Source organism: Gobio gobio (genome assembly GCF_949357685.1).
Source record: "Gobio gobio genome assembly, chromosome: 4".
Lineage (NCBI taxonomy): Eukaryota > Metazoa > Chordata > Actinopteri > Cypriniformes > Gobionidae > Gobio > Gobio gobio.
The window spans coordinates 10322581-10350577 of record NC_137100.1 but is presented as its reverse complement, the minus strand read 5'-3'; the positions used below and the strand labels follow the sequence as shown (position 1 = coordinate 10350577).

General features: G+C 39.0%; 1 protein-coding gene across 1 annotated transcript; it reads left to right on the top strand.

Moving 5' to 3' along the window:
- The first annotated feature begins 8 nt into the window (after nucleotides 1-8).
- On the top strand, nucleotides 9-27994 carry rasl10b (RAS like family 10 member B). Its single transcript, XM_079814713.1, has 4 exons — nucleotides 9-183; nucleotides 705-1083; nucleotides 14052-14176; nucleotides 24868-27994. The coding sequence occupies exons 2-4, from the start codon at nucleotides 796-798 to the stop codon at nucleotides 25136-25138; spliced, it is 684 nt and encodes a 227-aa protein (XP_079670839.1). The 5' UTR covers nucleotides 9-183; nucleotides 705-795; the 3' UTR covers nucleotides 25139-27994.
- The last annotated feature ends 3 nt before the right edge of the window (nucleotides 27995-27997 follow it).

Genomic DNA, 27997 nt, shown 5'->3' with positions numbered 1-27997 from the left:
CGCGCGCCGAGCAGTGCGCGAGGTCTACATGACGCGAGAAGAGCAGGATATTCCTCCAGGACAGTTTGAGGGTTACTTCTGCACCCGAATGCTCACAGAGAGTGAGAACTCGACGAGAAAGATCGCGCAGGTGTTCAGAAGCCCGAACCTCGCGAAGAATGCAACTTCTCACCTGCGCATAAGGTAAGTCATTGCTGCTGAGCGCGCGATACGCTTGCACCGACAGTCGCGCGCTTCAAATCTAAAAACCCCTTTATGGGAATGATAAACTGTCTTGCGTTCTAGATAGGGTAGACATTCACAAAGGAAGTTAGCGCTTATATATAAGTAAATGAACAAGTAAATGACACGTGTGTTTTTATTCTATTGGACCCGGAGAATACATTACATAAGCATTGTGTCGTATTATATTAGTCTAATCACTTGAAACAGAATTTTCATAGTAAACTGCAGCAGCTCACACACACAGGTGCTGCTGCCTGTGTCTTTTGCCTATGTGTGACAATTTCTATTAATATCTTTGCTCCATTTAAATCATCCTGACCCCATTTAAGGGATTTATATCATGAACACATTGTGATATATCTATATATAAACACAATAGATGCTTAGATTACTACAGAAATGCAGACATATTGTCAAAGTTGAGTTGGACTCTTTATTGGCATTTTCATCTCTCTCCTGTTTCACTTTTCTCTCTGCAGGTTCTGCTGGCCTATGAATGGGACTCTGCTGTGGCCACCACTGCTTTCTGCGCTTCAGTCAGGACTATGTGCTGCCCATGTGTCCCTCTGAATGCACTGGCCAGCTGTTTGCGAGAGCAGGGAGGGTGGGGCGGCCCACCGGGGGCGTGGCGGGAACAGGACGATGTCCCCTCAGTTCCGGATCGCGGTGCTGGGAGCTCAGGGGGTGGGCAAGACGGCCATTGTGAAGCGCTTCCTTCACAATGACTACAGTGAGGTGGCAGTGTCCAGTAAGACACGGCGGGTGCATCTCTCTGCCGCAGTGCTCAATGGTCATGTGCATGACCTTCAGATCACAGATTATCCAGCCATCAGCAGTTTTCCTGGCAGCTCTCTGCAGGTACGGTAACCACCACAACACGGTACGGGGTCTAATAATATGACTCTGACCTGACCTTGTGTCGGGACAAAGTTTAGCACATTTAGAGAAAGCACATTTGAGGTACCCAAACAAGGGCGAAGGTTAGATTTGGAGACTGGCGGGCACATCAAAGCAGCAAAGAAACTTTATTCATGGACAGTAAGGTTTTTAGTCTATATTGACTTCAATGAATCAATTCTGTAATGCTATAAGTTAAATGCAATTACAACAAGGAGGCAGTTAAACTTTATCTTTACTCTGTCCATAGTGTAATCAACATCTCTCACTGGCATCAGAGTACATACATAATGTATATTATGCAAAAAAAATGTGGGTGGGTCCTCCCCTAGAAATATTATACTGGAGTAGATGGCATTTACATTAAGTGCAACTAGCCAGTCTTGCTTACTAAACGTCTGATTGGAGCATGAAAAATGACAGAAGACACTGAAATATTTACTGTGGCAATAGTGTAGGGGTAAGGCATAAGGCTGTAAGTTTTGACGCAAATCGACCCGAGGTTCGAATCCGCCTTTTGCCGAACTCACTCTACTCCCTTTTCCCATCACATATCAGATCGGAAAGGCATTTATTTTCAGTAAAAAAGAAATAAAGCATCTAACGTGTGATTAATAATAAAGTGTTAATCGGTTAGGGGTAGGTGAACAGACATGCACTGAATAAGAGACGGTAAAAGTGAGTGTGTCCAATATCATTTTTCTAAAAAAGTGGGTGGGTCTTGTCCCACCCACATACAATGGTCCCGACGCCCATAATATAATACATAGAGCACTAAAAGGGATAGTTCGCCCAAAAATTCTGTCGTTGATTACTCACACCCTCATGTCGTTTCAAACCCGTAAGACTTTTGTTCATCTTCGGAACACAAATGAAGATCTTTACATTTACATTTATGCATTTGGCAGACGCTTTTATCCAACGCGACTTACAGTGCACTTATTACAGGGACAATCCCCCTGGAGCAACCTGGAGTAAAGTGGTGGTGGCGACTGCTGGGATCAAACCAGCAGCCTTCTGCATATCAGTTCAGTGGTTTAACCCACTAGAGTAGACCACCATCTCTTTTTAATGAAATCTGAGAGCTACACAACTATCACTTTCAAGCACCAGAAAGGTAGTAAAGACATCATTAAAGTAATCCACGTGACTCAGGTGGTTTAACCACAATTTTATGAGGCAACACGAGTGCTTTGTTTGCTCAAAAAACATAATTTACCACTTTATTTACGAAAGGTTAATCTATTGTTTTTAATTTTGTGGATATTTCAGCTAACAGGTTGCTTCGTACATTCAGTATGTTCAAGTTAAAGAGGGTAAACTTTATCATTCAGTTGAACTGTGCTCGTAGGCGGTTTCAAACACTTACTTTACTCCAAGAGTGCCGTTTTCTAACATTTACTTTATCTTCTCGGGGATTGGCAGTGGACCCATTTCAAATGTGTCCAAAATTACAACAACAGTGGTTACATAGAAATATATTTTAATTATTTGATCAAAATTATTGCTAGGGATAATTAAAGGGGTGGTAAAACACATTCTTTTGAAGGCTTGACTGTGTTTGTGGGGTGCACTGTAACATGTGTTCATGCTTCGTTTAAAAAAAAATTGCCTTATTTTTCATATATTTGACCTTTATTCTACACTGCTCTGTCCCTCCTTGTAAAACGGTCTGATGCTTTCCGGGTTGTATGAAGCCAGTCCCTCAAAAATACGCAGTGGGCTCTGATTGGTTAGCTGGCCCAGTGTGTTGTGATTCGCTAACCGCCTAGTGCACGTTTGTCGGAAACGTCACGGCCCTTACCGGAGGCTGTGCTTTGGTCAGTATCAGAGCCATAGAGAGAGAGGCTCTCTCTAGCTCTGGTCAGTATTAGAAACAACGGCGTCAATAAAACCATATGAGCCCGAATCAGACCCAGAACAATTGAGTGAAGATGATCGAGCAGAACCTGTTCAGTCCTCGAGAGTAAAGACTGCGGATCTATAATGATCGCTACTGAATGGCACTTTAACTTTTGTATTTTTAGAACGATTATAGCCAAATATCTGTCGCAAGAACTAACCCAAAACGAACACTAAGCACTGGCTTTAACTAGTAACTTAGCCAAATCACACACAGAACCATGTTTAGCAAGCCTGTAGATAAATAATACATAAAAGCTCTAATCAAAGAATCATTTACACTAATGCCAAGTTCGCTGTTGAGATTTTAACGTTAGTGTTTGTAACGTTAGGTGTTCGTCGGATAACGTTAAGTATGAATGAGCATTTAACAGACTGGTTTGCAGAACAGCGTTGTCATCTGTTTACTTCCTTGCTACAACCTATTACAGGAAAACACATCGATGAAAAATAAATCAGACTTACAGGTTGTGGCCCGTAAACAGCTTCTGTTTGTAAATCCAGCTTTCAGGACAAGCCGTTGTGCATATCCTGTATTGAACTCGCGAAGTTTGTGGAAGTTTGTGTTGTCCTCCGTGAAATGTGCAGCGCGCATCCACGCACCGGGAGTGTTTTTTTCACGCAGCTGACGTTGTGCAAATCTGGCATTGAAATCGCGAAGACGGTGGATGTTTTCCTCTGTTAGATGTGCTGCAGGGAGCCCTGCGCGCGCCTGATTCCCCGCTGACTCAAACACACGTGCATATAACATGCTGTATGTTAAATGCTCTGCAACGCACCCCCGTCCCAAGGAAGGCTGAACAAAGCAAGTACCCCAGACCTGCAATCCGGATGAAAATAACAGCGTTTCCTTGGCATCGCGGCAACAACACTCCAGCCCATACCACAACAGCGCAGCGATACAAAATGGCCTCACCCCCCCTTATTTTTATTCTCGGAGGAGGGGTTTATGTAAATATTGAGCCTGTTGATGTCACCAACCCTGGAGGAATGTGTGTAGTCGCCTACTGGCCGTTTGCTGTAGTTCTTAGAAACTGATTTCTTTAAAAGCAAATATCTCCCTTTGCTTTAAACTTTGAACGTTGTAACTTTGCAGATTTTGTTTATGCTCAAGCAGCAACATTACACGCTAGCTAAAGTTAGAATAGTGAAATCGTGGTTTACCACCCCTTTAAGTTTTGCTCGATGTTGGTAGGGACATGTCCGTCCCTATTCATTTCTAAGCCCAACCCAAATGAACCCAGCACAGGAAATCACTAATGAGATCTTCTCAGTGGAAGTCTGAGAAAAAAGACCCTGACAAAATGACTGTGTTTCTCTAGAGTTGCAGAAATCTGTAAAAGGTGGTAATGTAGTTGTTATTGTAAGAATCTATTTTTACCTGATCTGGCCTAAAAATGACTGGGCACAGTCTTGTTTTTTCCCTCATTTTTTTTTTTTTTTTTACAGTGTGTGCACAGATTCAAGCACACGTAATATACTCTGTCCATGTATATATGCATATGTGTCTATTAATGCATTTATAGGTGAAGAGACAAATTTGATAGTTATGTCTGTTTTATATTTGATTTAAAACACAACTAACATACACTTAAATATGTACCCTTAAAGGTGCTGTATGTAAGTTTTTCACTTTACTAAAGCATAAACATACCACAATATGTTTGCAGATATTTAAGAAAAAATGCTAAATTCACCTACTTGTTTCTCAGAAAAGCAATGCTACAGCCAGTTATTCTACTTTGAAATGTGGGTTCTGTGTCAGAATGTCTTTTTGTTTTGGTCTGTGTGATGCCGCCAGTTTACCCAATAGTATTTCGACACCACAGGTGTCGCAAAACACATCATATTGCGGCCATGGAAGCCAGCAAACAAACTGGGACAGAGATAGCAGATTCTACCCGACCTAAAATGCCTCGGCATACATCTAAAAAACTTTATGAATGAGAGCATATTAAAACGCGGATAAATCAGCTCATCAACTTACTGTGTGGCTTTCATTGTCAAGTTTGCTCGCTCCTGTTGCGTGTCCTCAAGCTGGCAACATGCGTGAGCGTCGAGTTTGAGGAGGAGGAGGCGGGAGGAGGATTTTTTTCTTTTTAATTTCATATCTATGAAACGATTTCCCACAAATTAGGTGTTGTGTATTTTCTGGTAATCAAATGAAGACATAAGACATTAATTTAATTTATCTTTTAATTTAAACTTTTATTTTTGTCAAACAAAGTGCTGCACAACTGAGCTTTATACGGTTAAAATTAAAACATGAAGACATTTTTTTTATTTATTACTTAAAAAATGAAGTTTTGATAATTTATTATGACATTAGTGTTAGTATTATTATTACATTGAGACGTATCTAAATTCTACTGTATAACAGTGATGTATTTGTCAAGATAAGCCAAACTTTTATTTTGACGGGTTGCTGTGAAGACCTTTTGAGTTTCTGTGTGTTTATGATATGACGGTAGTTTTTCTCAAATGAAACGGTTAAATGCTCATAAACTGACTCTCAGTGGCTCTGGAGATGACGTTCTTGCGTTCATGTCCTCATATGAGACGACAGAGATGGAAACATGCGACTGTCACTTAGAAGTCATGGAGGGGTCTGAAATTGTCATCGTATGTGCATGTCCACTGTGAGAGACATAATCTAAAAAAAAAATTCCAGAAATCACAATGTATGATTTTTTTCACTATTTATTTGTATGATACAGCTGCAAATACGTATTTGAACACCTGTATATCAGCTAGAATTCTGACCCTCAAAGACCTGTTAGTCTGCCTTTAAAATGTCCACCTCCACTCCATTTATTATCCTAAATTAGATGCACCTGTTTGAGGTCGGTAGCTGCATAAAGACACCTGTCCATCCCATACAAAACAAAAAAAATCACTTTCTACAAAACAAAACTCCAGAATCATTTCTGACAAACTTTGATATTAAATATAATATTTAAACATCAATATGAAGCAAAATACGTTTGACTGGTACTATATTTATAGCATCTGGGCAGACATTTCTGAATAAAAGCTTTATTGATAGGCTCTTTTACAATAAACATGTTATAATCTGTCCAAAACAAGCCAAATAAATCTTGTGTAAACAGTCTTGCGTGTATGACATCGTGTGCAACAGGATTCATATTTAAATGGTCTTTTTGCGTTTAATATTCACAGATGCTAACAGAATAAACTGACCGTACAATCAGCGGTGGAGTCCTTTGCTCTTAGAAATGAACAGCTTTTCATGAGCAGAATAAATCCAGGATTATTCCTCAACGTCTCAAAATGATGTTGCTGAAGTAACGTTACAGCGCTTCACTAGATCTGTTTATTTGAGTTGATGTGTGGGCGTCGACTCTGGATCGTCAGTATTTGAATCTCAATAGAACACGCAATCCATGGGTGTGGTCGCATTAGCGGATAATGAAGTGGCTCACGGGTGACTGACATCTATCGCTTTTCAAACAGATTACATAAACACAGAATATTTGTTTTCGATTTGGTTTACATTGTTTAAAACCTGACATTTCAGCATTTCTTTAGACATATGTCTCATGTTTGTGAGACAAGTTTTCACTAAGCTAGAGTTCCTTTTCTGAAGACTATCTGAATGAACGTCTTTGACAGAGAGGCTGCAGATTGCGCATCATGTTTGTTTTCTTTATTTTGCAAAAAGCAAAACATTTTGTTTTTATTGTGACTGTACACAAAAAAATTGAAATTTAACAGATTATAATGATGTATAACACTTGCCTGAATGATACAAAACGACAGAGTTATTTGAGTCTCTCGGCCACTGATAAGAAAAAAAGAGAGCCGATCGCGCCGGCGCGACCGCCGACTCAAGGGGGTTAAATAGTCTTTTTGCGGTTTAATATTTATTCACAGACACTAGTCTCTATCACCAGATGCCTTCTCAGGTACCGAAATTTGGTACCGATTGATTTAATGTGAATCGGTACTCGGTAGTACCGACGTAATTCGGTCGGTGCCCTTAAAGGGATAGTTCACCCAAAAATGAAAATTCTGTCATCATTTACTCACCCTCAAGTTGTTTCAAACCTGTATGAGTTTCTTTGTTCTGCTGAACACAAATGAAGATATTTTGAAGAATGTTTGTAACCAAGCAAAGAGAGCAACCATTGACTACCATAGTATTTTTCCCCTACTATGGTAGTCAATGGTTACTCTCTCTGCTTGGTTACAAACATTCTTCAAAATATCTTCCTTTGGGTGAACTATGCCTTTAAAAGTACAGAGTTCGGTACCCAACCCTAACAGTGTGACATGGACTCCCCTAAAGGATTATTAAGAACACCTGTTCAATTTCTCATTAATGCAATTATCTAATCAACCAATCACATGGCAGTTGCTTCAATGCATTTAGGGGTGTGGTCCTGGTCAAGACAATCTCCTGAACTCCAAACTGAATGTCAGAATGGGAAAGAAAGGTGATTTAAGCAATTTTGAGCGTGGCATGGTTGTTGGTGCCAGACGGGCCGGTCTGAGTGTTTCACAATCTGCTCAGTTACTGGGATTTTCACGCACAACCATTTCTAGGGTTTACAAAGAATGTTGTGAAAAGGGAAAAACATCCAGTATGCGGCAGTCCTGTGGGCGAAAATGCCTTGTTGATGCTAGAGATCAGAGGAGAATGGGCCGACTGATTCAAGCTGATAGAAGAGCAACTTTGACTTAAATAACCACTCGTTACAACCGAGGTATGCAGCAAAGCATTTGTGAAGCCACAACACGCACAACCTTGAGGCGGATGGGCTACAACAGCAGAAGACCCCACCGGGTACCACTCATCTCCACTACAAATAGGAAAAAGAGGCTACAATTTGCACAAGCTCACCAAAATTGGACAGTTGAAGACTGGAAAAATGTTGCCTGGTCTGATGAGTCTCGATTTCTGTTGAGACATTCAGATGGTAGAGTCAGAATTTGGCGTAAACAGAATGAGAACATGGATCCATCATGCCTTGTTACCCCTGTGCAGGCTGGTGGTGGTGGTGGTGTAATGGTGTGGGGGATGTTTTCTTGGCACACTTTAGGCCCCTTAGTGCCAATTGGGCATTGTTTAAATGCCACCGCCTAACTGAGCATTGTTTCTGACCATGTCCATCCCTTTATGACCACCATGTACCCATCCTCTGATGGCTACTTCCAGCAGGATAATGCACCATGTCACAAAGCTCGAATCATTTCAAATTGGTTTCTTGAACATGACAATGAGTTCACTGTACTAAAATGGCCCCCACAGTCACCAGATCTCAACCCAATAGAGCATCTTTGGAATGTGGTAGAACGGGAGCTTCATGCCCTGGATGTGCATCCCACAAATCTCCATCAACTGCAAGATGCTATCCTATCAATATGGGCCAACATTTCTAAAGAATGCTTTCAGCACCTTGTTGAATCAATGCCATGTAGAATTAAGACAGTTCTGAAGGCGAAAGGGGGTCAAACACAGTATTAGTATGGTGTTCCTAATAATCCTTTAGGTGAGTGTACTTTACAGCGGGGATCACGTTCTTACAAGCAATAGCCGTAAAGGACTGTTATAAATCTTACAGTGTGCACTCGGTTTTAGTTTGTCTCCATTTTTTTCCTGTTTCCTTTCTGTTGTCATGGTTTCTAGCACATTTATCATTCAGTATGTTTACATGGACAACAATACTCCGATCTTAACCTGATTAAGACAATACTCTGATTAAGAAGCTACCATGTAAACAGCGATTTCTAATTACCTTAATCCAGCTAAAGTCATATTCGAAGTTAACGCAAATCGAATTGACATGTGGAGTATTCCGATTTTAGTCGCATTATCGGAGTGCATTACAGACATGTACACACCTTAATCTGTGTCATGGTTACTCATTGTTATATTGATTTCACACACCTCTTCTTCATTTTGATCCTTGGTTAGTTGTGTATATAATGCCCTCAGTCTAATTCACTCTTTGTCTGGTGTTGAATGTGCCTTAGCACAGTGTTTCATTGTGTTGTTCGTTGTGTTGGATTACTCTTCGCTGTTAAATAGATCCACTTCGCTTCACCACGTCTTCCTCTAACCAAGCGTTACAATAATGTAATTTGACCCTTAAGATCGCCTTAATGTTTGTGACCAGTCCTATTTTGGTAACTGTTGCTAGCATATTTATGTGACAAGCTTTTCAATGTGAGTGTATGGAAGTTACATGTGTTCCTATACATTTACAGTAGGAATCGATTCAGATAACAGTAGTGACAATGAAGTTCACACAGTACAAAAAGTTAGTTGTAGAAACAGTTTTTATGATGTGTAATCTCAATCATTTAAGACTTCATTTTTAGTTAATTGGTAAGCGTGTGCCTTTAATTATGATTTGTAGTCCTGGACATTTTTTATCATGTAAACACTGTATTTAAAACAGGGGGGCAGATACATATGTGTTGCAATGAAACACTTCATTTACTCTTACATTTATGTGATAATCATGCAAAATTTTCCTTATGTAAAAACCGCATGGTATACAATTATGAGATATTCAGATCAGCAACAGTGTCGGGCTCTATGAGTTTATGCACAGTGAGAGCATTAGTATTGTAGAATGGTTTACAACGAACCAGTAGCCTGAGAGCTTATGGTTCAGTGTAACACTTGTGATTTCAGACAGCTTGAAAGGATAAAAGCCACTTTAGCAGCGAGGCCTTTGTTTCAGCTTGCTTTTCTTTCTCTGGGCTGTCATAATGATTCAGTGCTTTAATTAGTGACAATAGGAAGAGAGGATTCTTTCATAACTTTACATTCATAATTATATTCTCAGTTGGAGTTTCCTTTCAGAGAACTAGCGTTTAGTTTTGAATTAGCAAGGTGATTTAGGCCCTGTTTACACCTGGTATTAAGATGCGTTTTTGCCGATCGGATCCCAAGTGGATGACGCTAGTGTAAACGGGGTCTAAAAAGTTTTGACCACTTCCAAAGGAAAAACGCATTTGAACGGATTGCGCTCATAGTGTAAACGCTCATGTGGTCGAATGTGTTCAAACAGCCACAAAAGATCGTCTACTCTCCGCCTACTGACCTAATGTTAAACTTTATGGGAAGCGCACTAGCCAGACAGGATTTAAACTTTGGCTGGAGACCCAGCTTTGCTTTGAAGACGAAAAAACGTACGTGTTGGACATGGTCTTGTGGCTGTCAGAGTAAAAACTAAAGCTGATGCTCTCTGTATGTTTTTCCGTCAACTCCGTATGTAAATTGGATGAGATTATTTAGAAAGAACCCCAGGCCCTCCCCTCGCAGAAATCAGGACAGAAGTGGTTGAAAGTGGACAAAAGAGACGGATTAAAACACCAGGTTTAAATGTGTCTCCCTTGTCTACTTGTGTAGCAAAACGCATCTTAATACCAGGTGTAAACAGGGCCTTAGACAAATGTTTTTCTTTCTTCAATTAGCCGCAGTAACAGATTTTATCTGAAAAAGCACCTTCTATTAAAACATAATTTGTTTGTAAAGTGCTAAACGTGTAATCAGTGGCTAACATAAACAAATGGAGAGAATAAGAATAGAGTTCATCATCTCTCTTGTTTTCCACTCCTATCTCCTTCAGTTATAACTAGTACATATTAATCAGCTCAGAAAGGTTCTGAATGAATCATCTGAACATGAGTAATATGAATCTCAAGGTTCAAGAGTGAAAATATTATGTTTATGCTTCGTGTTATTGAGCACTTGTATTAACCCTTTAAAGTCTGTCATATGGAATAAGGTCAGACATTTTTTGAAATGTTAAACAAGTCTTCATATTGGTTTTTGTTGACTGTCATATTTAATACATCAGGCTTTTATGGCTCATATAATGTTGTGAGAATGGAGCTCAATTTTATTCAGAGGCCCAAACTGAGCAGAGATATGCAGTTTGGTGCTGTTGCTGATATTTATACGTTCCAAATATTAGATGAAATTCTGACTGAAGTGTAAATCAATTAGTTTTTTTATAACAGTATAGCAGACTGCTTACATAAAATGCATATAAATATCAGCAGCCACTCTATATCTCCCAATAAAAGGTCTTAGTAAGATGATATTTAAATGATAAAAGTTTTATGATAAAAGCTCTGTTATTGCATGGGTCAAAACATGTAATGCAATGCAATACAATGATGATGGAAGTAAACGTTGAGTTCAGTAAGTGTTCGTCTTAAATGAACAATATAAAGTAACTCTAATGTTTAATTGATAAAAATCAGTAAAGATTCACAGCAAAAAGATACAGTTACAAGGACCTGAAGGAGGACGTTTTTAGAATTATACTAAAAGGCCTTTTATTTGCTAAAAAAGTAGACTGTAAAAAATGATATGATCAATAAGTTATGACAACATATTGCTTCAACTCTTCGAAATAAGTTAAGTAATTTTCATCTTTTTTTATTAGTTATGCAAGATTCAACAATTTTTTTAAGCCAGTTAAATGTTATTTAAGTTGAAATGACTTAAACATCCAAGTTGATTGTACTTAAACATTTAAGGCAGCAACCTTTTTTTACAGTGTATGTAATATGACTTACTACTTGCTACTGACTCTCGGAACTGTGCGATTTTAATTACACTAGATCTCTCGGCTGCATTTGACACGGTAGACCATGAGATCTTAATCACACGCCTAGAGCAATGTGTTGGGATTAAAGGTCCCATGGCATGGCTCTATTATTTTATAATGTTTCCTGAGGTGTACTTATATTGTTAGTATGATTTTTACATCATAAAATATCTTAATTTAGAAATAAAAGGCATTTTTTCTATACTGATGTTTGCCCTGTGGCTGAATGCCCTGTTTCAAGGGGCGTGTCTGGTGTGAGACTTCAATAAAAACGGCCACTGTTGTGATTGGCTGACATCTTTGCATTTGAAATGAACGGAGGGGGCGTGGTTTAACGAGGTCTACCAGGCACGAGCAGGCACGAGCTGCTGCCAGAGAGACGGATGGACTTGAGTTCACTTCTCATCAGTTCTCAGCACGTCTCAGTTCAGTGAACTGTTTTAGTTACAGCATATACTTCAGGTTATTCTGGGCTGTCACTCATGTCAGAAAGTTGGTAACTTTAGTAAATTATGGATCAGCGCTGACTGGAGACGCGAACCGTTTAGAACGATTCAGTCCGATTTGGTGAACTGATTCGGTTCACTAAAAAGAACCGGTTCAAAAGAATGATTCGTTCGCAAACCGGACATCAGTGTTGCCAAGTCCGCGGTTTTCCCGCGGAATTGGGCTACTTTAACACTGTTTCCGCGGGCTGTTTTTCATGTCCGTGGGTTGATGCGACCCCAATTATGTGATATTTAGCCCCGGGAATGCGAATTTTTGCAGGGAACCCTACCAAAAAAACACAACCCCCTGAATAATCGTCTGAATAAACACAAGTCCCAGTCACACCGAATCCGTCTTCATCCTTATTACCAACTTTGTAACACATGTAATGGACCATTACAGCTGTTGAGATGAACGAGTTACGAGTAAGTGTTGATTATAGCATTATTTTGAGATATGTTCCTATCATATGAAAAGCGTCAGTGACGCGCATTGAGTACACAGCGCAAACAAAGACACAACAGCAGTAATCGAATGTAATCCAGTTTATTGTGGGGATAGCTGGCTAGCCCGGATAATCTCTGCTTAATCTCGCCCCGCGTTTGGTGCCTCCACTGTGGGCGAGATGCAATACTGGGGGTCGGTGATGTTGAAGGCCGACCCGCCAGTGCAGCCCGAGCTTCGGCGTGCGTGAGGTTTATCTCTAAAGATGTTACTCTGCTGATGTTGAGCAGAAACGACTGTATGCACATTTTAGAACAGATAGACGCGACGAGGACGTACAAAAACACTGACTCACAAGATAGAAAACACGAAAACACTGTTCTGTCGGGAGAGAGAGAAGCCGAAGCGTGTGCACGAATAATAAATAATTAGCTACACATCAGAAATCACTGATCACAGATCAGAAGGAACTGAAAAAGACTATTGTTTTCATTTGTACATCCAAACACTGAGAAACTGCCAGCATTCACTCGTTCACAAGCCATGATCTCTCGAGGACAAACAAATATGGCGCTCGCATGGGCGTGCCAAATTCTCTGGGCGGAGGAAAGGGAGGTAATCGTTCCTGTTATGAGGTCATAACAGGACAATTCCAGATCAGCTCGTCTGGGCTGTCATTTTCTCAAAGGCAGAGAGAGACAGCCAGAACTCGGGTTTACAATATTCAGGCTAGGGGAACTCATATTAATGTTGAAAAACCTAATAAAATGAAAATTTCATGCCATGGGACCTTTAAGGATACTGCATTAGGATGGTTTAGATCCTACCTGTCGGAAAGAACTTTTTCAGTTCGCCTTGGAGAATTTGTCTCCTCAACAGCTTCTTCCTCATGTGGGGTCCCCCAGGGTTCTATTTTGGGGCCTATCCTGTTCTCCCTTTATATGTTCTCCCAAGGGCCCTAAGGTCCACTGACCACTTGCTCTTAGTTGCTCCATGGGCAAAGTTGAAGAGTAGGGGTGACCGAGCTTTTGCTGTGGCGGCCCGAAGCTCTGGAATAGTTTGCCCCTTTATATGAGACAGGCTCAAACACTTGCCGTTTTTATATCTTGCTTAAAAACTTATTTTTATAGTTTGGCATTTAACACTATCTGAGAGCTGCTTTCTTATTGTTTTAATTGTGTTTTGTTTTGTTTAGGTTCTTTTCCTTTGTTAGTGATTGTTTGTATTATTGATATTTTAGATATTTAAGTGTACAGCACTTTGATAAGCACCAGTTGCTTTTAAAAAGTGCTCTATAAATACATTTTGATTTGATTTGACTATCAATCAGACGACAGATGGCATGTAGTTGATTGTGTACAACAGGTTTTTTAGCAAAGGTTTGATCATGTTTATAATTTAGAGGCAGTTTGCATATTAAATATGATACAGTTGACTTTGGATGTGTTTCACACGATCAAGGTCTTGTGTTGCTAGATAATGTGCTCTTTGTCTGTGCAGGAATGGTCAGATGTTTGCTGTCGAGGCATTCGGAGCGCTCATGTCTACATTCTGGTTTACGACATCTGCTGTTTCGACAGCTTTGAGTATGTCAAGACCATGCGGCAGCAGATCTTAGAGACCAGGTACGTGATGGGAATATTTGCTTAATTCTCTTTTTATTTATATCATACCTTTACATCTTTGCACCCTTCTCTCTTCCTCTTATGCTTTATCTATTCCCTGATTTTTTTCTGCGCTGCTTTATCTCCCACATATTTCTCAACCCTTCTTTTCTTTAATGTTTGATGGTTGCTGTAATTACGATCAAAAGGCGAGACCCTTTTCTGTAATCATGGGCTGCCAGCACACTGGGTCATTTCTTTATCATTTGGATCCAAATCAGCAGAAATGCCTTCTTTTCTCCTCTGCTGATTGCAAAGGTCATCATCAAAAGCCCATTCTAAAGCCTCAGAGAGTTTTAGTACCCTGAGCAAGTTTGATGATGATGCCTAATTGTAGCTGTTTTGGCTGTGTACTAATGCTTGTTTGATATCTCTTTGATATAATTTGCTATTTGACTTGATATCCATATGTCAACACTTTTTGTTGATATCCATATGTCAACACTTTTGGCAAGGTTCTGCTTGAATTAATTACCACGTTACTGTGTGAACTAACGGCATTTTTTTTCTAGCTCTAATGAAATAAATGGAAATGAACAAAAAAATGTGTTAAATGCAAGAAACCATTTTCATAATCAGCATTTCTATTCAGTGAAAAATAGTGCTGTCAAATCAATTAATCTGTCAAACTTCATCTAATATAAAATATATAACATAAATAATATAATGTATGTATGTATGTATATATGTATGTACACTATATTGCCAAAAGTTTTGGGACGTCTGCCTTTACATGCATTTGAACTTTAATGACATCCCATTCTTAATCCGTAGGGTTTAATATGGAGTTGGCCCACCCTTTGCAGCTGTAACACCTTCAACTCTTCTGGGAAGGCTTTCCACAAGGTTTAGAAGTGTGTTTATGGGAATTTTTGACCATTCTTCTAGAAGCACATTTGAAAGGTCAGGCACTGAATTTGGTCGAGAAGGCTTGGGTCACAGTCTCCGCTCTAATTCATCCCAAAGGTGTTCTATCGGGTTGAGGTCAGGACTCTGTGCAGGCCAGTCAAGTTCCTCCACACCAAACTCGCTCATCCATGTCTTTATGGACTTTGCTTTGTGCACTGGTGCGCAGTCATGTTGGAACAGGAAGGGGGCCATCCCCAAACTGTTCCCACTAAGTTGGGAGCATGAAATGGTCCAACATGTCTTGGTATGCTGAAGCATTAAGAGTTCCTTTCACTGGAACTAAGGGGCCATAAACAACCCCACACCATACCCCCCCCCCCCCCCCCCCTCCACCAAACTTTACACTTGCATTCAGGCACAATGCATTCAGGCAAGTACCGTTCTCCTGGCATCCGCCAAACCGTGAATCGTCACTCCAGAGAACAATGTCTCCACTGCTCTAGAGTCCAGTGGCGGTGTGCTTTACCGTGGAATATTTAGTAGTGAGTAAATTTCATGAATGGACTTATTGCACAGGTGGCAACCTATCACGGTACCACACTTGAATTCACTGAGCTCCTGAAAGTGACCCATTCTTTTAGAAGTGTTTGTAGAAGCGTCTGCATGCCTAGGTGCTTGATTTTATACACCTTTGGCCACGGAAGTGATAGGAACACCTGAATTCAATGATTTGGAAGGGCATCCCAATACTTTTGGCAATATAGTGTATATATATATATATATATATATATATATATATATATATATATATATATATATATATATATATATATATATATATATATATATATATATATATATATATATATATATATATATATATATATATATATATATATATATATATATATATATATATATATACACACACAGAACACACGCGCGCACACACACACACACACACACACATTTATATTACATATTTACAAACTTTGACAGCACTAGTAAACAAATAACACAACATAAAAAAAATTACTTTGTATATTAATACGTTTATATTGTCGCAAAATGTAAACTGTATTATTGCACAGCTCTATATACAGTACACTCATGTAAGGCAATATATACCATATAGCAAATCTCAACTTACTAATCTTGATCACAAAAAGTATGTCTAACTTTATCCGCATTTATACAGTATATACATATACTTATATACATTACAACATATAATCATACAAAATATCTCAACTGCTTGCTTGCTTGTATTATAAATGTAAAGTATATTATTACCCAGCTCTCATATATTAATGTGACTATAAGGCATGAAGATATTAAGATATTATTAACATTAACATCATGATTTTCTGTAAAGCTGCTTTGAAAACAATATGTATTGCGAAAAGCACTATATAAATGAATTTGACTTGACTTATGATATAATATAATATAATATAATATAATATAATATAATATAATAGACTTGTTTAATAGATATTTCAGAGAATATATCTTTAATACATTTTATTTTCTTCTGCAGTTAGGGTTTTGTTAGATTTATGCTTAAAATAAGATAAAATGTAAATAATAGGTTAAAAAAAATGAAAATAATAGGTAAAAAAAGAGGTGTACAGATGTGTTTGGATTGCTAAAGAGATAAAAAGAGGATGTAATGCACACAGTAACAGTGATGCTCCATCATTATTTAAATTCCATCACCGATTGGCTTAAATGGTCAGTGTGGGCGTCAGCGGAGAGTCTGTCACTCAAAGGCAGGTTTAGCGTAATCAATGGCGTCAGCTGTCATGCTTCGCTTGCGTCAAGGCCTGAGCTGTGAGACAGGCAGTTCCGGTGACAAACATTCATGCTTCATTGATCCCGGCAGAACACAATTAAGTCACCTTGGCCCGACACTGCCTCACAGCCTCTACCACACAATAGGAGGAGGATGAGCCAGTTCGATTCACTGATCTGATCTGCTAATAACCAAATGAAGTGAGAGCGCTCACTGTCAATCGTTTTTGTAATAAGACATGCAAGAGAGACAGTAAATTAATCTTTGGTAAAACAATATTTTAAGTATATTACATACAGTGCCCTCCACTAATCTTGGCACCCTTGGTAAAAATGAGCCTAGGCGGCTGTGAAAATAAACCTGCATTGTTTATCCTTCTGATCTTTCATTCAAAAAATTCACACAATTCTAACCTTTCATTGAAGTAAAACAATTGAAAGTGGGGGGGAAATCTCATTATGAAATAAATGTTTTTCTCTAGTTCACGTTGGCCACAGTTATTGTCACCCACAGTTATTGTCACCAAATTATTGCAACATAATTTTCCCAAGATAACAGCTCTGAGTCTTCTTCTATAATGCCTGATGAGTTTGGAGAACACCTGACAAGAGATCAGAGACCATTCCTTCATACAGAATCTCTCCAGATCCTTCAGATTCCCAGATCCATGTTAGTGCTTCTTCTCTTTAGTTCACCCCACTAATTTTCTAAAGGGTTCAGTTCAGGGAACTTCATTTTGTGCTCAGCGACACATTTCTTGTGTTGATTTTGATGTTTGTTTTGGATCATTGTCCTGATGGAAGATCCAACCACGTTTTAATTTGTTTAATCTGTGGAATCCATGAGACCATGTATTTGAACGAGATGTCCAGCTAAAAAATAGGCCCACAACATTAAAGATCCAACGGTATATTTAATCGTGGTTATGGGATACTTTTATCCCTGTTTGCACCAAACCAGTTTCATCTGACCACAGAACCAGGTCCCTTTTCAAGTTCCAATCGTGTCTGACAACTGAATTTGTTTTTGGAGGATTTTTTTTTAAACCCTCCCAAACAACTTGTGGTGATGTAGGTGCTGTTTGGTCTTTTTGTTTTTAGGTTTTCTGACCCCAAGACTCAACTAATCTCTGCAATTCTCCATCTATGATCCTTGGAGAGTCTTTGTCCACTCAAACTCTCCTCCTCGCCATGCATTAGGACGATATAGACACACGTCCTCTTCCAGGCAGATTTGCAACATCTTAAGTTGATTGGAACTTCTTAATTATTGCCCTGATGGTGGAAGTGGGCATTTTCAATGCTTTCGCTATTTTCTTACAGCCACTTTCTATTTTGTGAAGTTAATGTTATAGTCCCAGCCTTTCAGTCAGATCATGTCCGCGAAGCACAACACATGTCGGATTTAGAGGATGAATTGATGTAGGCTGTCAAAATGCCTAAATATTAATGACTAAATCAGAATAGATTGAGTTGGAATGAATGATGAATGAATGCAGTATTAAATCAATTTTTGCGGTGGGACTCTGCTGTGTTTGAGAATGAAATGATTGTGTCAGGGATCAGAGTCCAGAGCTGTCACACACGATGACTGATGGACAATACTGGTGGTTTCTGTCAATTCAAGACCCAGAGTTACCCGGTGACTGACAGCACGGGGTCTGAGGAGGTTTGGGGCTAATTGTGTTTACAACCCAATCTTCTTATCAGTACACAGACACACATCAGACATGAGATTATCTTTGAATGATTACATTTTGAAATCGCAGTATTTTCCACAGCAGAAGTCTATTTTTGGCTTTCTCTCCCAGTGCAGCGCCGTGGAAAGCCTCTGTGAAGTGGAACAATTGGAAATCTATTTGTCTTTTTTCAGAGCTGTCAGAGGCACAGGTCATCTCAAACAGAGATAAGTGAGGAGACATAAGCTGCTCTCCGGGATCTGTGCTCTCTGTTGGAGACCGGACGAGAGGTTGATAGAGCAGCCCGGCTCCTGACAGCCTGTCACCGCGGAGCGGAGCGGAGCTGAAGCCGTTTGCACATGCAATACATATGTGAGGCTGCTGGACACCAATGGGCCAAAATCCTCTCTCCGACTTATAGACCTTAGCGAGGGTAGCGCCATATTTCTTTTTTGACAGGAATAAAAACAAGGCTGTGAGGGATAGAACACAGTGCGATCAATGGATTGCAGTTTCTCGAGGTGTTTTTTCCTCAAGTATGAGCTTCATATTCTTGTGTATCCTAATATATGATGGTAAAAATACATTTAAAAATATTAGATTTTTCAGAGTATTATTTCATATGTCAAACTTTACAGGGTTTAAGGGATGGTTCACCCAAAAATTAAAAATCTGTCATCATTTACTCACCCTCATGTCGTTCCAAACCCATAAGACTTTCGTTCATCTTTGGAACACAAATGAAGATCTTTTTGATGAAATCTGAGAGGTTTCTGGCCCTCCGTTGACAGCTACGCAACTACCACTTTGTCGCTTCAAAAAGGTCATAAAGAGATCGTAAAACGTATCCATATGAATTGAGCGGTTTAGTCCGTTTTTTTTTTAAGGAGACACAATCACTTTATATAATGAACAGATTTACTTAGATAAACTTGCAGAATCTGTGAAAATGTGAATAATTTTAACTAAATAAAAGATGCATACAAAATGCATGTTATTTTTTATTTAGTACTGTCCTGAATAAGATATTTAACATAATTTTTTTTTTTTACATGTAGTCCACAAGACAAAAAAATAGCTGAATTTATTAAAATAACTCTGTTCAAAAGTTTATGAACCATTGATTCTCAATACTGTGTGTCGTTCCCTGGATGATCCACGGCTGTTTATGTGGTTTGTGATGGTTGTTCATGAGTCCCTTGTTTGTCTTGAGCAGTTAAATTGCCCAATGTTCTTCAGAAAAATCCTCCAGGTCCTGCACATTCTTCAGTTTTCCAGCATCTTTTGCATATTTGAACCGTCTCCAGCAGGGACTGTATGATTTTGAGATCCATCTTTTCACACTGAGGACAATTGAGGGACTCAAACACAACTATTAAAAAAGGTTGAAACATTCACTGATGCTCCAGAAGGAAACACAACGCATTAAGAGCCGGGGGGTGAAAACTTATTGAATTTGAAGATCAAGGTAAATTGTACTTAATTTGTCTTCTGGGAAACGTAAGTATCTTCTGTTGCTTCTGAAGGGCAAGGGCAGAACTAAATGGAAAAAAAGAAAGAAAAAGATATTTAAACAAAATAAGAAACATTTGGACATCTTCATCCTGCTCAAAAGTTTTCACCCACGGCTCTTAATGCGTCGTGTTTCCTTCTGGCAGGGGCGCCGCTAGCAATTTTGGGCCCTATGAAAGAATTTGATGTTGGGCCCTCTACCACACCAACCTAGCTATCCAAGGTCATCTCAGGGGGCCGCAAAAGTGTGTGGGCCCTTAGAATCGTCCTAACTTTCCCCCCCTTAGCTGCGCCTCTGCCTTCTGGAGCATCAATGTTTCAACCTTTTTTAATAGTTGTGTTTGAGTCCCTCAATTGTCCTCAGTGTGAAAAGATGGATCTTAAAATCATACAGTCCCTGCTGGAGACGGTTCAAATATGCAAAAGATGCTGGAGAACTGAAGAATGTGCAGGACCTGGAGGATTTTTCTAAAGGAACATTGGGCAGTTTAACTGCTCAAGACAAACAAGGGACTCATGAACAACCATCACAAAACAAAACAAAAAACAGCCGTGAATCATCCAGGGAACACACAGCACTGAGAATGAATGGTTCACAAACTTTTGAACAGGGTTATTTTAATAAATTCAGCTATTTTTTTGTCTTGTGGTCTGTGTAAACATTTTTTATGTAAAATATCTTTTTAATACTAAATAAAAAATAACATGCATTTTGTATGATCTCTTTTATTTAGTGAAAATTATTCACATTTTCTGCATTCTGCAAGTGGTTCACATACTTTTTCTTGCCACTGTATTAAATTCATCAACTCACACATCAGTTGTGGTAAACAGAAGTTCAAGGATGTTCTCTTGACGTGCAAGAACCAATGAGGTTCAGTCTCGTGTTATGCAGCACATTTGAGCTTCAGCAAGAACCAATGAGGTTTGTTCTCGCATGTCATGCAGGTTCGATTGATCTTCTGTTTATGCTCACTGATCAATCTTTATGTGTGAATAAAAGCCAAAATTCTATCTGTTCATCATAAAAACCCATCGTGTCTCTTCAGAAAATGTAGACCGCTCAATACATATGGATTAGTTTTACGATCTCTTTATGAACTTTATGAAGCATCAAAGCGGTAGTTGTATAGCTGTCAATGGAGGGACAGAAATCTCTCGCATTAAAAAGATCTTAATTTGTGTTCCGAAGATGAACGAAAGTCTTACGGCTTTGGAACGACATGAGGGTGAGTAATTAAGGGCAGGATTTTCATTTTTGGGTGAAATATCCCCTTGATTTCTGCACATTCAATCAGCTGAAGATTAATAAAATTCAATGAGAAGTCATGATTAGGAATGTTAAAATTATGCCTAATCTAATGCCTCATCAAAGGATTCAGTTTTGTCTCTGTATTATCTGCATCTTTCAAAGCCCATTAAAGAAATGTAATATTTCAGTGTTGTGATGCGAGGTCTTCACCTGCATCTGTGAAGTGACCACTAAGTCTATATTTTGCCTAATTTCTCTCCAAACAAGCAATATGTGATATATAAAACAATCACAGAATACTACTAGATACTATATTTTAGAAGAAAGGATGAGGGAAAAATCGATCCTGCAGAAGAAGTGTCATAAACAAGCTTTATGTTAAATTTCATCTTCAAGGTAACAACAATACAATTTTATTTGAAAATGTTTTTTCAGTTTGATAAAGGTACCAAGGCTTTTTTCAATAAAGATGGGAAAATAGCTTTCATTTACATGAATGCTGCTGTTCCGTATGTTGCCATGGGTTTACACCAATATGTATGTTGATGCATGATATGCCACTTTATTGTGAAAGCATCTTGAATAGATGCAAAGAGAGCTTCAGACAACACAGACCCTTTCAGAAAGATCATTTGTAGAGATTCAAGAGGTTGTTTCAGTCTGATGAAATTACAGCCCAAATTGATCCTCTCCAAGAAGATATTCCACTTCATCAAAGGCTTTATAGACACAAAGACATACAATCACAGCATGGTGGTTCTGTTCATTACACACTCAGAAAAAAAGGTATCACTGGGGTGCAAAAAGGAACAAAAGTGTACCTGTTGAAAAGGTACCGCCCCAGTGACAGCTTTTGTACCTTTTTTTCTGAGAGTGTAGAACACGCTATGTTAAATACTTCTCTTTGAGGTTATTACAGGCACATTTTATGCTCAGGGAAAAGTATAGTAAGGTCTTTGCATCTATCTTAGCTAAGTGTCTGTTACTGAATCCTGTTCAACCAAACACATAATAAAGACCAAGGGTCAGATTTACAAAATTAGCTTGAGACCGCAATGCTATAAAAGCGCAGATGGGAGTGGAAAGTTCTGCGGTTGATCTACTGACAGTGCGCACATTAAAGGGGTCATGAGCTGCGTTGTTTTATTGTTTTATGATGTTTCCTGGGGTGCACTTATAATGTTGGAATGCTTTTTACATCAAAATTTGTCATATTTTATAAATAAGAGGGATTTTTTCTTTTTTCTTTCCTGATTTTAGCCCTCTGCTCTGAACGCTCTGTTTGAAGGGGCGTGTCCGCTTGGAGACTTCAGTGTAAACGCCCACTGCTGTGATTGGCTAATGTCTTTCCATTTCCAATAGTATTACTCCCTCTTTTAGCTCATTTTTACAATTAGCTCTCATGGTTAACTAATCGTGAAAAGTGTTGCATCACGTTTAGATCTATGGCATTATATTAAGATTGTGGTATGAAAGGTTGCAGTGATGATCATTGTAGCCGATCACGCACATGTTGAGCGCATGAAAGCAGTGATCTCATCATTGCAACTCAGTTTCTGTACAGTAACGAATGCTTTCATCTTCACTAACAGTGCAAATGTGATATAGTTAAGAGATTCGTTGAATAAAACGGGAGTCACTGATAAACTCTCTGTTTGATTGACAGCTTCAGCGCGCGCTGCTCCAATGGGAGCTTTCTTTGATCGCTTTCTTTATAGAATTTAATCACCGTTAAATAACAGATTATTTTCATCCTGCTAAGAGAAACAACGCAAGTTGATATTTAGTCACTGGTTTGATTTACTGACACACAGACAAAGAACATCCGACTGTTATGAATCATCACATTTCAGATCAGGCATTAGAATGAACACAGTTACTTGCATGTTGCATTACTGTTGAACCCAGTCACTGCACTATATTTTGTGATCCTCAATGGTATGTTTATTGCTTTGTAGCTCGATGGTTTAACACTAGGCCTATGTTATAAGCGCAAATCGGTGGGCGGGGCTAAACAGGCAGTGCTGAAGTAGACATTGTTCTTTTTCTGCAGAGGCGGCGTTTCGCCACACGATGACGTCAAGGTGAGGCATATTCTGAAATCGATCGTTTGCTGGGCCTGGTGTCTATAAAAGCTGTATATCACAAAAGCTCAAGGGAAAGTTGATTTCTCAATTCATCAACCCTTTAAAGTACACAGACGCAACAGCTCATTTCCATTATGACCAACAAAATCTGCCCAGAGCAGCACAAATTAGCTCAGGGTCACAAACCAGCAGAGCCGATGATAATCATGTGCGGGTAATCTACTAACACAGGTGCAGCAAGTTAAAAATAACATGGCTCGAGGCATATCGACCATAGATATACATAATAAAGGCTAGATGCCAATGGAGGTCAATGTCCGCACCTGGCGGCCATCTTGTCACAGTTAGCTCGCTCACTCGTAACATTGTGTTTTAATGGTGCATGTACTTTTTAAATAACCATAACTTGCTCAATTTTCTACCGATGTAGTTATGACACTGCATACTTATGAATAATTATTCATAATTTGTTCAAGCATCCAGAATTATAGCCGCGTTAATAACGTTGGTAAGAAACCAAATCATTTGTAAATCCGTCAAGATTTCAGCAAGATAAGAGTATTTGTGTTCGTGCAGATCACTCGCCTTACATCAGGCGCCAGAAAGCTTGCCTGTGACAAGATGGCTGCCGGTGATGACGTTAGAGACTCCGCCGTAAGACATCTAGCCTTTATTATGTACAGTATATCTAATCTATGATGTTGACCACCAAGGGGGGCGATCACGAGAACCCTTCTGACACCTAAAATGACAAATGGGACACTCTATGGTCTAATAGACTTAAAGGACACGCGCAGCCATTGTCCACAAGATCATAAGCCCATATGAAGTGTGCCAATTGGGACAGGGCCATGCTTTTTTGGGGGCGTTAAATAATGGCGCAAATCTCAATAAACCGACTACCACAAACCTTAGTAAAGCACTTTGCGTGATTCATTTAAATACTCTCCTCCCATAATTATAGCGTCTGAAAGGTTTGATTATATCACTATTATGATATACTTGTTTTATTGTGTTGTTTGTTATCCAAAATCTTCCAAATACACTCTTAAAAGAAAAGGCTCTTTATAGAAGTTTAAAGGTTTCTGTCAGACACTTCATAAATAGAACCTTTTAGGGGTTCCCATCATGGGTTCATTTTATGGATTAGTTTTAATTCATTTTGTTTTCATTCATTTTTAATTGTAACTAAACGTTATGAATTAAACAGTTCATAAACATACTAATAAAAAAATTATTAAACATGAAAGTATTATGTAGTCATTTAAGACATTTCTTCTCATGTAGAACCTTTTTGGCATAAATGGTTCTTTACAATTGAGTCAAGACTCCTAGGGTTCTATATTGAACCACACTGCACCTTCCATAAAAAACCTCCATCCATGGAACCTTTTCATTGAACAAAATGTTCTTTGTTGTGGAAAATGTTTTTCATACCTTTTACTGAAAGTTTTTTTGTCTGTGTGTGTCTTTCCACAGAGTCTCGGGCTCTGGGGAGACGCCCATTCTAATCGTCGGCAACAAGCGTGATCTGCAGCGAGGTCGCGTCATCCCCCGACACAGCGTATCTGACTTAGTCCGAAAGAGCTGGAAGTGCGGATACGTGGAGTGCTCTGCCAAGTTCAACTGGCACGTTTTACTGTTGTTCGGAGAGGCTCTCCGCAGCATGGGTTGTGCCCGCTGCAAGCACGTCCATGCCACCATCCGTTTCCAGCGGGCGCTCAGGAGAGAGCGATGTGTCCTAATGTGAGGACTTCTGCATTGGCCATTGTAAAGTGATTTATGGGATCTGTCTGGCGATGGATGCTCTGTTTGGGCAGCTGAAAGAGCTGTGATAACCCTCTTGCCAAGGAACTTAACATTTGGGATTTTAACTATGGACAGACAGATGTGGTCTTAAAACAGGAAGTCCCTGTTGCTTCATTACCTAAGCCTTCAAACCGATGTCTCTCCTTTTGGACTGAGAGAACACAACCAACATCTCTGCCTTTTATCTTAGAAACTGCCAAAAAGCTGGTGGAAGGCGACAAAATCAGCTTTAATATTACATTAGTACACTTTTTTTTTATCATTGCTTATGTTCCGGCCAGGACAGACCATGGGACACTCCTCTATGCTTACGAGTAGGGTTAGGTATTGTTTGAATTTTAGTGATTCCAGTCGATTCAGGTTCTTTTCTTTTTCTCTTCTTTTCCAGTGATTTTCTTTTTCTTTAGTTTTCTTTGCGTTTTCTTTTTCAACTGTTTACTTTAACTTAAAGGGTTAGAATGAAATTTGAAAAATGAAATTTCTGTCATTAATTCTTCACCCTCATGTCGTTCCAAACCCGTAAAACCATCGTTCATCTTCAAAACACAAATGAAGATATTTTTGATGAAATCCAAGAACTTTCTGAACCATCCATAGACTACTATTGCAAATTTTAAGGCCCAGAAAGGTAGTAAAGACATCATTAACATAGTCCATGTGAGTTTGTGATTCAACCTTAATATTATGAAGCAACGAGAATACATTTTGTGCAAAAAAAGCCCAAACAAAAATAGCTTTATTCAACAATCTCTTCTCTTCCCTGTCACTCTCTAACGCTATTCACTTTGTTGGGCTATTCACAAAGTACGGGTTTTACAGCAAAACGCTGGCTCACTATTGGCCGAGCACAATCCCACGATTACATGCATGTGTTGTGGTGCTTGCGTGAATTGCGTAGGAGACTGGCCTGGGAGAGAAGAGATTTTTGAATAAAGTCGTTATTTTTCTTTGTTTTTGAGCCCAAATAATATTCTCGTCGGTTCATAACGTTAAGGTTGAATCACTGGAGTCACATGGACTATTTTAACAATGTCTTTACTACCTTTCTGGGCCTTGAAAGTTGCAATTACGTTGCTGTCTATGAAGGGGTCAGAGAGCTCTCGGATTTCATCAGAAATATCTTCATTTGTGTTCCGAAGATGAACGAAGATCTTGCGGGTTTGCAACGACATGAGGATGAGTAATTCATGACAGAAATTTCAGTTTTGGGTGAACTAACCCTTAAAGACATAACCGACTGTGTTTAGGAGGATATTTTGACATCATTTTGTATGTATTTTTCCGTTCAAGCACATGAAGATGCAAAAGAGAACTCAGTTCAGTATTTGTGCGCACTCTGGATGTGCTCATCACAGAAAACAGCGTGCAAGTGCCGAATTGAGCTCTCTTTCGCATCTTATCGATTCGTTAATGCGCACACAGGAAGCGATAAGCTGAATTGAAATTAAAAATTGTAACAGCATCTGATTCCTGACCTTACGTATCTTACGATTCCAGAATTGGAATCGATTTCCGCTTCCCAACCCTACTTATAAGCCTAAGGATCTTCCAGTACCTGCAAGCAGAAGTGTGCTCTGGTGCTGTACGCTGGCCCTTATTCTGCAATATGCCAAATTATACAAGTCTTAGTTCTATGGACATTTCCGTGTATTTAAAGGGATAGTTCAAATAGCATCATTTACTCACCTCTATGTTGTTCCAAACCTGACTGTCTGATTTGTGGAATTCAAAAGAGAAATTTTAATAATGTGGTGGTTGCTTTTTCCATGCAGTTACATTGAATGGTTACTGAAGCTTCAAAATGGATGCAAAAACACCATAAAAGTGTTATAAAATGATCCATATGGCTCTGAAACGATACATTAGCTTGTAAAATGAACATACAGAAATGTACCAATAATCTTCCCCTGCGGTGCTGGAAGAGCTGTGATAACTGTGTGTGCTTGATAGATAACTGCTGCAACCGAATGGAGTGGAGTTTAGTTGAACTCCATCCAGATCACTTGGATTTGTGACCTAATCCTTCAGACCAGTTTGGTGAATCAGAAAAGATTAATTGAAAAGACCAAACAATAGTTAATTCATACATTGCTACTTCCCATCATGAATGAACCAAGAAGAGCTTGGGTGGATGTCAAATGTTTTAGTGAATAACTACTTGAATTTTGATCTGCTTGTCATTCAAAGCTTTCATAAGGCTTCATAAGACATCCAATAGTGCAGAACAGTGTTATTTTAGTATTCTTTATATATTATTTTAGTATTTGTTTTAGTTAATAACAACAGTGGTGCAGTAGTCGTATATTCAGCATGATGCATGAAATCTTCAGTCTCCATTCATTGTAATTGCATGAAAGAGTGACTAGAAAATTATTAAAAGCCTTTTGAAAGCCATGAGGATGAGTAAATAATGATAGATCTTGAACTATCCCTTTAAGGTATGTCTTGATACTGCGTCCCTCAAAATGTGATTAATGCCAAGGTATGAAAATTTGACCCATTTTGAAATGCTGTAGACACATTAGATGAAGTCACAAGGAGAAGAGGAAAATATTTAAATATAAATGTGTTGATCTGTCATTGTGGAACCCACTTTGTCATACAGAGGCTTGGACGATGTTTGTGTGAGGCAACTAAAAGACTAAAAATATTCCCTTCTTTAATAATTTAACCCACCACATATACAGCCAGCTTCTTCTACACATCCCAGTCTGATCAAATACATGTTAAATACAGATGCCTACGTATAAAGAGCACACAAGTCTAATAAATGGACACTGAAAATGTGTTTTCTTCTGTG

Excerpts from the sequence above, each read along its gene's own strand:
- rasl10b (XM_079814713.1), top strand. The coding sequence starts at position 796 with ATGCACTGGCCAGCTGTTTGCGAGAGCAGGGAGGGTGGGGCGGCCCAC. Across the intron at positions 1,084-14,051 it reads TTCCTGGCAGCTCTCTGCAG|GAATGGTCAGATGTTTGCTG; the intron begins GTACGGTAACCA and ends TTGTCTGTGCAG. Across the intron at positions 14,177-24,867 it reads CAGCAGATCTTAGAGACCAG|AGTCTCGGGCTCTGGGGAGA; the intron begins GTACGTGATGGG and ends GTCTTTCCACAG.